This window comes from Terrapene carolina, unplaced genomic scaffold, assembly GCF_002925995.2.
Source record: "Terrapene carolina triunguis isolate 2854851 unplaced genomic scaffold, T_m_triunguis-2.0 Scaffold310, whole genome shotgun sequence".
Classification (NCBI taxonomy): domain Eukaryota; kingdom Metazoa; phylum Chordata; order Testudines; family Emydidae; genus Terrapene; species Terrapene triunguis.
In genome coordinates, this window is record NW_020664661.1 from 2,419,154 (window position 1) to 2,430,188 (window position 11,035).

General features: G+C 51.2%; 1 protein-coding gene across 1 annotated transcript in view; it reads right to left on the reverse strand.

Moving 5' to 3' along the window:
• The window catches only part of SYNPO2L (synaptopodin 2 like), a 68,743-nt gene that overhangs the window by 23,138 nt on the left and 34,570 nt on the right, over positions 1–11,035 (reverse strand). The window contains exon 3 of the mRNA XM_026657811.1: positions 9,205–9,848. Within this exon, the coding sequence (XP_026513596.1) occupies positions 9,205–9,848 (644 nt within the window). The remainder of the gene's footprint in view (positions 1–9,204; positions 9,849–11,035) is intronic.

Consider the following 11,035-nt stretch of genomic DNA (forward strand, 5'->3'; position numbering starts at 1 on the left):
AAATGGCTTCCGTATGAGGAGAGATTAAGAAGACTGGGACTTTTCAGCTTGGAAAAGAGACCGCTAAGGGGAGATATGATTGAGGTCTATATAATCATGACTGGTGTAGAGAAAGTAGATAAGGAAGAGTTGTTTACTACTTCTCATAACACAAGAACTAGGGGTCACCAAATAAAATTAATAGGCAGCAGGTTTAAAACAAATAAAAGGAAGTATTTCTTCACACAACGCACAGTCAACCTGTAGAACTCCTTGCCAGAGGATGTTGTGAAGGCCAAGACCATAACAGGGTTCAAAAAAGAACTAGATAAATTCATGTAGGGTAGATCCATCAATGGCTATTTGCCAGGATGGGCAGGAATGATGTCCGTAGCCTCTGTTTGCCAGAAGCTGGGAATGAATGACAGGGGGTGGATCACTTGATGATTACCTGTTCTGTTCATTCCCTCTGGGGCACCTGGCACTGGCCACTGTCGGAAGACAGGATACTGGGCTAGATGGACCTTTGGTCTGACCCAGTAGGGCCATTCTTATGTTCTTATGAACATAATGGGATCACTCTAAATAGCCCTGTTGCAACTATACCTGGAATTCTTTGCATCATTGGGTATCTCTGCAGTTTAAGAATGAGATGGAAAAATTAGGGAGAATACAAAGAAGGGCAACAAAACTGCTACAGATTTGAAGGAGAGACAAGAGAGCTGGAGAAGTAGACTAGAAAAGAAAAGACTCAGAAGGACCTTCTGAATCAGAGTCTCAGTGGAAAAAGGGGGAAGGTTATTCACACACTAAAGGTGGCAGGGCAGGGATCCGTGGCCTGAGGCTAACGATGGAAGCACTCTGGCGAGGTAGATGGAGTTCTTCCCTGTAAGAGCAAGTGAGCCGTGGAACAGACTCCCCGGGAGGTGGCGGAGGATCATGACCGCCAAGATTCAAAGGCAGGTTAGATATAATGTTAGTGGGAATGAGGTAGGGTGATATTCTGCAAAAAGCAGGGATTTGATTGGACAATCTAAATGGTCTTTAATGGTCTCACAGCCTATAAATCCAGCACTGTGCTCCCATTACTGACCCACTGAGTCATCCATTCCCCGTGCGGAATCAAGTCCACTTTTAAAAAACAGCTGGTTTTGAACCACAATCTTGATTCACCCCTCTGGTTCAGGAGACTCCAGAGGGCACCCCCCCACACACACACCATCTCTGTGGGCATGGATCGGGGGGATCCCTCACTAGGAAAGGGCAGGTGGTGTTTGCTCAAGAGGAACTAAGGGGCTTCTCAATGGAGGGCAGCTTTAAATTGTGCGTAGGTGCCACCAGAGCCAGCAGAGGCTGTGCTGAATCCAGGCCCAAGCACTATAGTAACACCCCTTTCCAAGCCAGCACCACATCCCTTTGGGGCTGCTCTGGCTGGCCTTAGCCCCCAGCAGTATGATGCACTGCATGCCCCTTGCATGACACTAGTGCCCCTCCAGCTGGGCTCCCGTGGCAGCCAACATAGCCCAGAGTTCAGTCAAAGCCATGAAGTGCAGAATGTTAGTATTTAGGTGCAGAAGTTTCTCTAGCTCTCCTTGCCATAGCATGGGAACGCCTTTGCTCCTCTTACCACTCCCCCCTCGCTCCCCGTTCTTTTCTGTTATTCCTTGGTTTGTCACTGACCAGACCATTGTGCTATAGCCTGACCAGGGCAGAAAAGTTTGTCTCCACCCTTGCAGGCAGCAGATAGTCACAGCCTAGTAAAAGGCCATGTGAACCACCATGGAGTGCCATCAGCCTGTGAGTTGCTACTGGGAACTCTTCCACCAGGGCTCCTGCTGAGAGAAGCCTCATCCAAAAGGGAGTAAGTATATCAGGAAAGGAAAGTACTAGCTCAGCCTGCAATGGTGCTAGGAACCCCCCATCTAGCTAGCAACATCCTTACGTCACCTCCGGCCATGGGAGATTATTCTGCCATCAGAAATGCTTTGATTTAAATATGTGGCTTTCCTGGGAGCCTTCTGTGCTGACTCTGTCCTTGGAAATAAGCCCTGATGTAAAGCGATTGCTCGTCCAGTGCTAGGACTATCAGGTGGCAGAGAGCAGCTGGACATGCCTTTCTCAGCATTCACCTCATACTTGTACATTATTCAAAGGGGAAAAAATAGCTTCAGCCTAGGGGAGGTGGAAATTGCTCTTTTCGTTGCTGTCCTAAGCGGGGTGAATTCTAAACAGGCTGTGGAACAAACAGAACCAGCCAAGGCCTGGCCTTGCGTCATCGGTACTGCCAAGCTGGGTCTGATTTAAGATAGCACCTGCTGGATTGAGTCTGCCTTGTGACATGGGGCAGAGCAATAGCTCAGTGTGCTGCCATGAGGAAGGAGCTTAGCTGTGGAGGCAGTCTCCAAAGCTCCTTTGGGCAAGGAGACACAGTGGTATTCTCTCCGAGAAGGGAGGAAAACAGCTGTAGCGGTGGCCTTACAAGAAGACTCACAGACTCATAGGTCAGAAGGGACCATCGTGATCATCTAGTCTGAACTCCTGCATTTCACAGGCCACAGAACCTCACCCACCCACTCCTGTTACAGACCCCTAACCTTTGGCTGAGTTAATGAAATCCTTCAATCACAATTTAAAGACGTCAAGTTAGAGAATTCACCATTCACTCTAGTTCAGGGGTGGGCACATTATGGTCTGCGGGCCACATCTGGCCCGCCAGCCGATTTAATCCAGCCCTCGAGCTCCCGCTGGGGAGCAGGGTCTGGGGCTTGCCCTGCTCCCGCACTCCAGCCGGGGAGTGGGCTCAGGGGCCACTCCGTGTGTGTGTGCCACAGCTCTGCATGGCTCCCAGAAGCAGCAGCATGTCCCCACACCAGCTCCTACGTTTAGGAGAAGCCAGCGGGCTCCGTGCCTGGCTGCGCCTCCGCGTAGGAGGCTTCTGGGAGCCATGCAGAGCTGTGGCACACACTTGAGGTAAGCGCCTCCCAGAGCCTGCACCCCTGAGCCCCTCCCATGCCCCAACCCCCTGCCCCAGCCCTGATCCCCTCCCGCCCTCCGAACCCCTCAATCCCAACCCAGAGCACCCTCCTGCACCCCAATCTTCTCATCCTCAGCCCCACCCCAGAGTCTGCACCCCCAGCCAGAGCCCTCACCTCCCCCCACACACACCCGAAACTCCTGCCCCAGCCTGGAGCCCCCTCCCGCACCCTGAACTCCTCATTTCTGGCTCCACCCCAGGGCCCACACCCCCAGCCAGAGCCCTCACCCCCTCCTACACCCCAACGCCAATTTCGTGAGCATTCATGGCCCGCCATACAATTTTCATACCCAGATGTGGCCCTCGGGCCAAAAAGTTTGCCTATCCCTGCTCTAATTCAAACCAGCAGGTGAACTGGGCCCCATGCTGCAGAGGAAGGCAAAAAACCCTAGGGTATCTGCCAGGAGAAAATTCCTTCCCAACCTTAAATATGGCGATCAGTTAGACCCTGAGCATGTGGACGAGACCAGCAGCCAGACACATGGGAAAGAATTTCTGTGTAGTAACTCAGAGCCTTCCCCTTCTCGTGTCCTATCTCCAGCCATTGGAAATATCTGCTAATAGCAGGAGGCAAGTCTAGTGGTTACAGCAGGGGACTGGGAGTCAGGACTCCTGGGCTTTATTCCCAATTTGCTGTGTGACCACAGGCAAGTCTTTTAACTTCTCTGTGCATCAGTTCCCCCATCTGTAATATGGGGATAATATGAATGACCTACCTCACAGTGGGGCTGTAATGTGAATTAATTGATTGTACAGCAGTTTGTGGTCCTTGGATGACAGATACTATTGTACAACATATTGATAGAGCTGCACAGGTCACAACTCTAAAGAAAGGATGGATCTCGCCCTATCATCATATAAGGAGTTAAAATACTGCCTGAGTAGCAGGAAACACAAGGAGTAGGGTACATGACTGGAAGCCTCCTGATTCATACTGAGAAAGTAGGGCAATCGGCTAGTTATCTTAGGTGCATGTACACGAACGCAAGAAGCCTAGGAAACAAGCAGGAAGAACTGGAAGTCCTGGCACAATCAAGGAACTATGATGTCATTGGAATAACAGAAACTTGGTGGGGCAGTTCACATGACTGGAGCACTGTCATGGATGGGTATAAACTGTTCAGGAAGGACAGGTATGGGAGGAAAGGTGGAGGAGTTGCATTGTATGTAAGAGAGCAGTATGATTCCTCAGAGCTCCAGTATGAAACTGGAGAAAAGCCTGTCGAGAGTCTTTGGGTTAAGTTTAGAGATGAGAGCAACAAGGGTGATGTCATGGTGGGCCTGTGCTATAGACCGCTGGATCAGAAGGATGAGGTAGACGAGGCTTTCTTTGGACAACTAACTGAAGTTTCCAGATCACGGGCCCCGGTTCTAATGGGGGACTTCAATCACCCTGACATCTGCTGGAAGAGCAATACAGCAATGCATAGACAATCCAGGAAGTTTTTGGAGAGTGTTGGGGACAACTTCCTGGTACAAGTGCTCCTCTTGACCTGCTACTTACAAACAGGGAAGAATTGGTAGGGGAAGTAGAAGTGGGTAGCAACCTAGACAGCAGTGACCATGAGATGGTTGATTTCAGGATTCTGACAAATGGAAGAAAGGAGAGTAACAAAATACGGACCCTGGACGTCAGAAAGGCAGACTTTGACTCCCTTAGGGAACTGATGGGCAGGATTCCCTGGGAGGGTAATATGAGGGGGGAATGAGTCCAGGAGGGCTGGCTGTATTTTAAAGAAGCCTTATTGAAGGCGCAGGAACAAACCATCCCAATGTGCAGAAAGAATAGCAAATACGGCAGGCGACCAGCTTGGCCTAACAGTGAAATCTTCGGTGAGCTTAAACTCAAAAAGGAAGCTTACAAGAAGTGGGAACTTGGACAGATGACTGGGGAGGAGTATAAAAATATTGCTCGAACATGCAGGGGTGTAATCAGGAAGGCCAAGGCACGATTGGAGTTGCAGCTAGCAAGGGATGTGAAGGGTAATAAGAAGGGTTTCTACAGGTATGTTAGCAACAAGAAGAAGGTCAGGGAAAGTGTAGGACCCTTACTGAATGGGGGAGGCAACCTAGTGACACATGATGTGAAAAAGCTGAAGTACTCAAAGCTTTTTTTGCCTCGGTCTTCAGAGACAAGGTCAGCTCCCAGACTGCTGCACTGGGCAACACAGTATGGGGAGGAGGTGAGCAGCCCTCAGTGGTGAAAGAACAGGTTAAGGACTATTTAGAAAAGCTGGACATGCACAAGTCCATGGGTCCAGATCTAATGCATCCAAGGGTGCTGAGGGAGTTGGCTGATGTGATTGCAGAGCCATTGGCCATTAACTTTGAAAATTCGTGGCAATCGGAGGAGGTCCCAGACAATTGGAAAAAGGCAAATATAGTTCCCATATTTAAAAAAGGGAAGAAAAAGAACCCGGGGAACTACAGACTGGTCAGCCTCACTTCAGTCCCCGGCAAAATCATGGAGCAGGTCCTCAAGGAATCCATTTTGAAGCACTTGGAAGAGAAGAAGGTGATCAGGAACAGTCAACATGGATTCACCAAGGGCAAGTCATGCCTGACCAACTTGATTGCCTTCTATGATGAGATAACTGGCTCTGTGGATATGGGGAAAGCGATGGATGTGATATATCTTGACTTTAGCAAAGCTTTTGATACGGTCTCCCACAGTATTCTTGCCAGCAAGTTAAAGAAGTATGGATTGGATGAATGGACTATAGGGTGGATAAAAAGCTGGCTAGATTGTCGGGCAGTGATCAACGGCTCGATGTCTAGTTGGCAGCTGGTATCAAGCAGAGTGCCCCAGGGGTCGGTCCTGGGGCCGGTTTTGTTTAACATCTTTATTAATGATCTGGATGATGGGATGAATTGCACCCTCAGCAAGTTTGCAGATGACACTAAGCTGGAAGGAGAGGTAGATACGCTGGAGGCTAGGGATAGGGTCCAGAGTGACCTAGACAAATTGGAGGATTGGGCCAAAAGAAATCTGATGAGGTTCAACAAGGACAAGTGCAGAGTCCTGCACTTAGGAAGGAAGAATCCCATGCACCGCTACAGGCTGGGGACCGACTGGCTAAGCAGCAGTTCTTCAGAAAAGGACCTGGGGATTACAGTGGACAAGAAGCTGGATATGAGTCAGCAGTGTGCCCTTGTTGCCAAGAAGGCTAACGGCATATTGGGCTGTATTAGTAGGAGCATTGCCAGCAGATCAAGGGAAGTGATTATTCCCCTCTATTTGGCACTGGTGAGGCCACACCTGGAGTACTGTGTCCAGTTTTGGTCCCCCCACTACAGAAGGGATGTGGACAAATTGGAGAGAGTCCAGCAAAGGGCAACAAAAATTATTAGGGGGATGGGGCACATGACTTACAAGGAGAGGCTATGGGAACTGGGCTTATTTAATCTGCAGAAGAGAAGAGTGAGTGGGGATTTGATAACAGCCTTCAACTATCTGAAGGGGGGTTCCAAAGAGGATGGAGCTAGGCTGTTCTCAGTGGTGGCAGATGACAGAACAAGGAGCATTGGTCTCAAGTTGCAGTGGGGGAGGTCTAGGTTGGATATTAGGAAACACTATTTCACTAGGAGGGTGGTGAAGCACTGGAATGGGTTACCTAGGGAGGTGGTGGAATCTCCATCCTTAGAGGTTTTTAAGGTCAAGCTTGACAAAGCCCTGGCTGGGATGATTTACTTGGTGTTGGTCTTGCTTTGAGGAGGGGGTTGGACTAGATGACCGGAGGTCTCTTCCAACCCTAATCTTCTATGATTCTATGATTCTATGGTAGCGGGATGCAGGTAAGATGTCCAAGACTAAGGGAGGTGGGACCCAGCTTTCTCCTTCCCCATAACATCTTGCTACAAGTTCTTGAGAGGAAATGATAGGTGAGGGGAATAGGCAGGGAAAGCTGGCCAAGAATGTAATACAAGGAGTAATGGCCTTAAGCTAACGATGAATAAAGGCAGGTTTAGATTAGATAGAAGGAAAAACACCCTCATGGTAAGAGCAATTAGTGGAGCAGCCATCAAAGGAGATCACAGAGGTGTTACCTATGGAAATGTTCAAAAACAATAAAGGAGGATGGAGTAGCCGGCCCAAGAGGATTAGATCTGGTTACTTCAGAAATCTCTTCCAGTCCTGATTTCCATGAACCCTAAGAATTGCTCGGTTTAATCTACAAAGCAGGTGGAGGCTGAGTGGACACAGAATTATAGAACCACAGAAGTAAGAGATAGAAAGGTCCTGTTAGATCACTTTGGGTATATCTACATTGCATTGTAAACTCAGGTCTGTGGGACTCAGGCTTGGGGACATTGAAGCCTGTGCTTGAGCATCCACATTGCATTTTAAACCTGGGTTAACAATTGCTGGACCTGGGTTTCACAGCCGTACTAACGTGTCCACACTGCATTGTGCAGACCTTCTGACTAGGGTCTGTGGCTTGAGCTGTGTCCACACCGTAAACCAACAGGGCTTGGGCCCAACTCACAGCAGGACTCAGGCTCTGACCCACCCCCCAGCAGGGTCCTAGATTCCGGTTCCTGAGTGCTTGGTGACTTGATTCACACTGATTTGTGTGTGGACGGAACGGGGCTTGGGCTCAAATATGAGTCAGAGTCAGGCTTAGTTTGCAGTGCAGACGTACTCCTCTAGTCCAGTGGTTCCCAAACATGTTCCGCCGCTTGTGCAGGGAAAGCCCCGGCGGGCTGGGCCGGTTTGTTTACCTGCCGCGTCTGCAGGTTCGGCCGATCGCGGCTCTCAGGGCCGGCTCCAGGGTTTTGGCCGCCCCAAGCAGCCAAAACCAAAAAACAAACAAACAAACAAAAAAAGCCGCGATCGCGATCTAAAAAAAGACGCGATCGCGATCTGCGGCGGCAATTCGGCGGGAGGGCCTTCACTCCCAGGCGGAGTGAGGGACCGTCCGCCGAATTGCCGCCAAATACCTGGAACTGCCGCCCCTGTCCGGAACGGCCGCCCCAAGCACCTGCTTGAGAAGCTGGTGCCTGGAGCCGGCCCTGGCGGCTCTCACTGGCCGTGATTCGCCGCTCCAGGCCAATGAGGGCTGCAGGAAGGGCGGCCAGCACATCCCTCGGCCCGTGCCGCTTCCAGCAGCTCCCATTGGCCTGGAGCAGCGAACCATAGCCACTGGGAGCCGCGATAGGCTGAACCTGTGGACGTGGCAGGTAAACAAAGCGGCCCAGCCTGCCAGAGGCTTTCCCTGCACAAGCAGCAGAACAAGTTTGGGAACCACTGCTCTAGTCCATCACCCAGAGGGCAGTGTATGATTGTTCCCTAGAGTGTATTCTCTGGTGTTTCGTTCCAGTTTAAATATCTCAAGTGAGGGGGCTCCCACCACAGGGCATTGTCAGAGTTGGCTGAGATTTCCCCCCTCGCTTCGCCTCACTGGCATGCCCATGCTGCCCATGCATGAAAAGCAATCTCCTCTACTGGAGCTGGCCAGCTAGTGCCACATGCAGACACACCCGCTCCTGCTGATGCAAACAAGGCTGCAGAGAAATCACCTTCCAAAGGAGGAGGAAAGTGGACAGCCCCCCCTTGATCTTCATAGGGTGGGAGGACCAGCCCTAAGGAGATGTAAGCCATTGGTAACAATATTTTGGCATGGCTCTGAGTGGAGACTGTCTCCATTCTCTGAACCCAAAGTCTCTATCACAGTAATTCTCCTTGACCATGAGGGCTGGGTGTGACCCCTTTGGAGTCCATTCATATTGCTCCTTTGCTTGGACACAGCGGTGGCTATAGAGCGAATGGGGGTGCTTTGTCCCCAGGTGCTGTCCCCAGCCTAGGCAGTGAGAGACCAGGCTTAGGACTCACACCTGAGTCACTTCCCTGGAGCACAGGCATTATCAGCACTCTCTTGAACCCAGACAGTTCCAGTACCAGCCATCTCCCTCCTGTTTTCAACAGAAATCAGGATGGGGATGGGTGGAGTCCTGCCACTTTTTGTGCTTGAATTCTAGACTCCGAACATCTTCCCTGAGCGCCTGCCAGAGGAAACCCTAAGTGACCTAAGCCGCCAGCTCAGATCCCTGCAGGGCTGGCCTGGCCCAGCCTCCTTCCACATGAGAGAAGCTGGGTGAAGTGCTGGGTGAAGGCCTTTCGGCCTGGGAAGGGGAGTTAGCACAGGCAGGTTGCAGCAGGGGTGTAGAGAGGTGGGTCTGGGGGCACTTACTGGCTAGTTTGGCTTTCTCTGCATAGGTGGTGGTTAAATCTTCATCAACTGGGTGTTCTACTGGCCCCACCATGGGGATGAGGTGGCGCTCAGCTCGGATGGTCCTGGTGGCATGGGGCAAGAGCATGGCCTCTGGGGAGAGCTCCCTGCTCTCTGCTGGGGACGGCTGCAGCAGCACCTCGCTCTCTGAGAAAGGGGTGTCCATGCGGCTGCTGAGCTGCTGCACGATCTCTCTCTCAGTCACGCCACTCATGTTCTCTCCTCCCTCTCCGGCCTGCGCCGCTGCCTCTGGGGTGCTGTCATAGCCACTCAGCTCGGACAGGGACACCTCGTCCTGTGGCTCGCCTGGCTTGTTGTTGGAGCCCCCAGGTGGAGAGCGAGGGCTCTTCTTGCGGGCCCGCCGGTGCTTCTCCTGGGCAATGTTGTCAGCGTCGCTGTCCGTCTCGCCGTAGTACGCCTCGCTGTCGGGGGGCGAGGTCAGGCTCCCCAGCTGCTGCCGCCGCCTGCGCTGTGGCTCAGGTGGGGTGATGGCTGGGGGACCAGCCGGCTCTGGGCTGACTGGGGAAGGTGGGGAGAGCACTTGTGGCTGCCCAGGGGAAAGCGAGTGCAGGGGCCGCGTGCCAGACTGGTCTCTGCCAGCCATCCTGTGGAGAGAAGGAGGAGTGGCTCAGTGAATTTCAGTCAGTGGAGGAATTCCTAGGATGCAAGGAGATGGCACTCAGCATAGGGGAGGGACAGGGGCCATAAATGTCTCACCTATCTGGATGATACAGGCCAAAGTCAAACCCACCGTTTGCAGGTGCAACTCGGATGGCTACATCAGGGCCAATGCATCACTGACATTTCTCTGCTTCCTAGCTTGGCTGTGCTGGAAAGGGTGTTGGCTATACCTACGATACAGGAATAGCAAGTGGCACCCCGTCTTCCCCTCCCCCAGACCTTGGGGGCTGCTATGCTTCTCAAAGGCATATTGTCTCCAGGCCCCACAGCAGGGGCAAGGCACCTCCTCCTCCCCTGTCCATCCCAGCTTGGCTGATGAGAGCTGTAACTGAGCCCTGTACTCTGATTTCTGACTGTATATCCCACGGGCTCAGTCCTGATGGTTCTGGCCAGGCAAAATATCAGTGGTAATTTTACTTGCAAAAGGCTGAGTCAGGACTCCATGATTTGGCCCCTTGAGTTCTCACTGGGGCCGAATTCTGCCATTCTTATTACTCAGAACCTGCTGTGTCAGAACTCCCACTAGGCTGTGTCTACACTTACAGTGGCATGCACAGTACAGCAACTCCTCACTTAACATTGTAGTTATGTTCCTGAAAAATGCAACTTTAAGTGAAATGATGTTAAGCAAATCCAATTTCCCTATTAGAATTAATGTAAATGGGGTGGGGGGTTAGGTTCCAGGTACATTTTTTTCACCAGACAAAAAACTATATATATATATGTATATGTATACTATGTATATATATATATATACACACACACAGTCTAAGTTTTAAACAAACAATTTAATACTGTACACAGCAATGATGATTGTGAAGCTTGGTTGAGGTGGTGAAGTCAGAGGATGAGATAGTTCCCAGGGAATGCCTTACTGCTAAATGATGAGCTATCATTCGGCTGAGCCCTCAAGGATTAACACATTGTTGTTAATGTAGCCTCACACTCTACAAGGCAGCACGAATGGAGGGAGGGGAGACAGCATGGCAGACAGAGACAGACACACACACCCTGTATGTGGGAGAGAGAGAGAGATTGCCCCTTTAAGTAGGGTTACCATATTTTGAGCCTCCAAAAGGAGGACACTCCACGGGGCCCCGGCCCCGGCCCC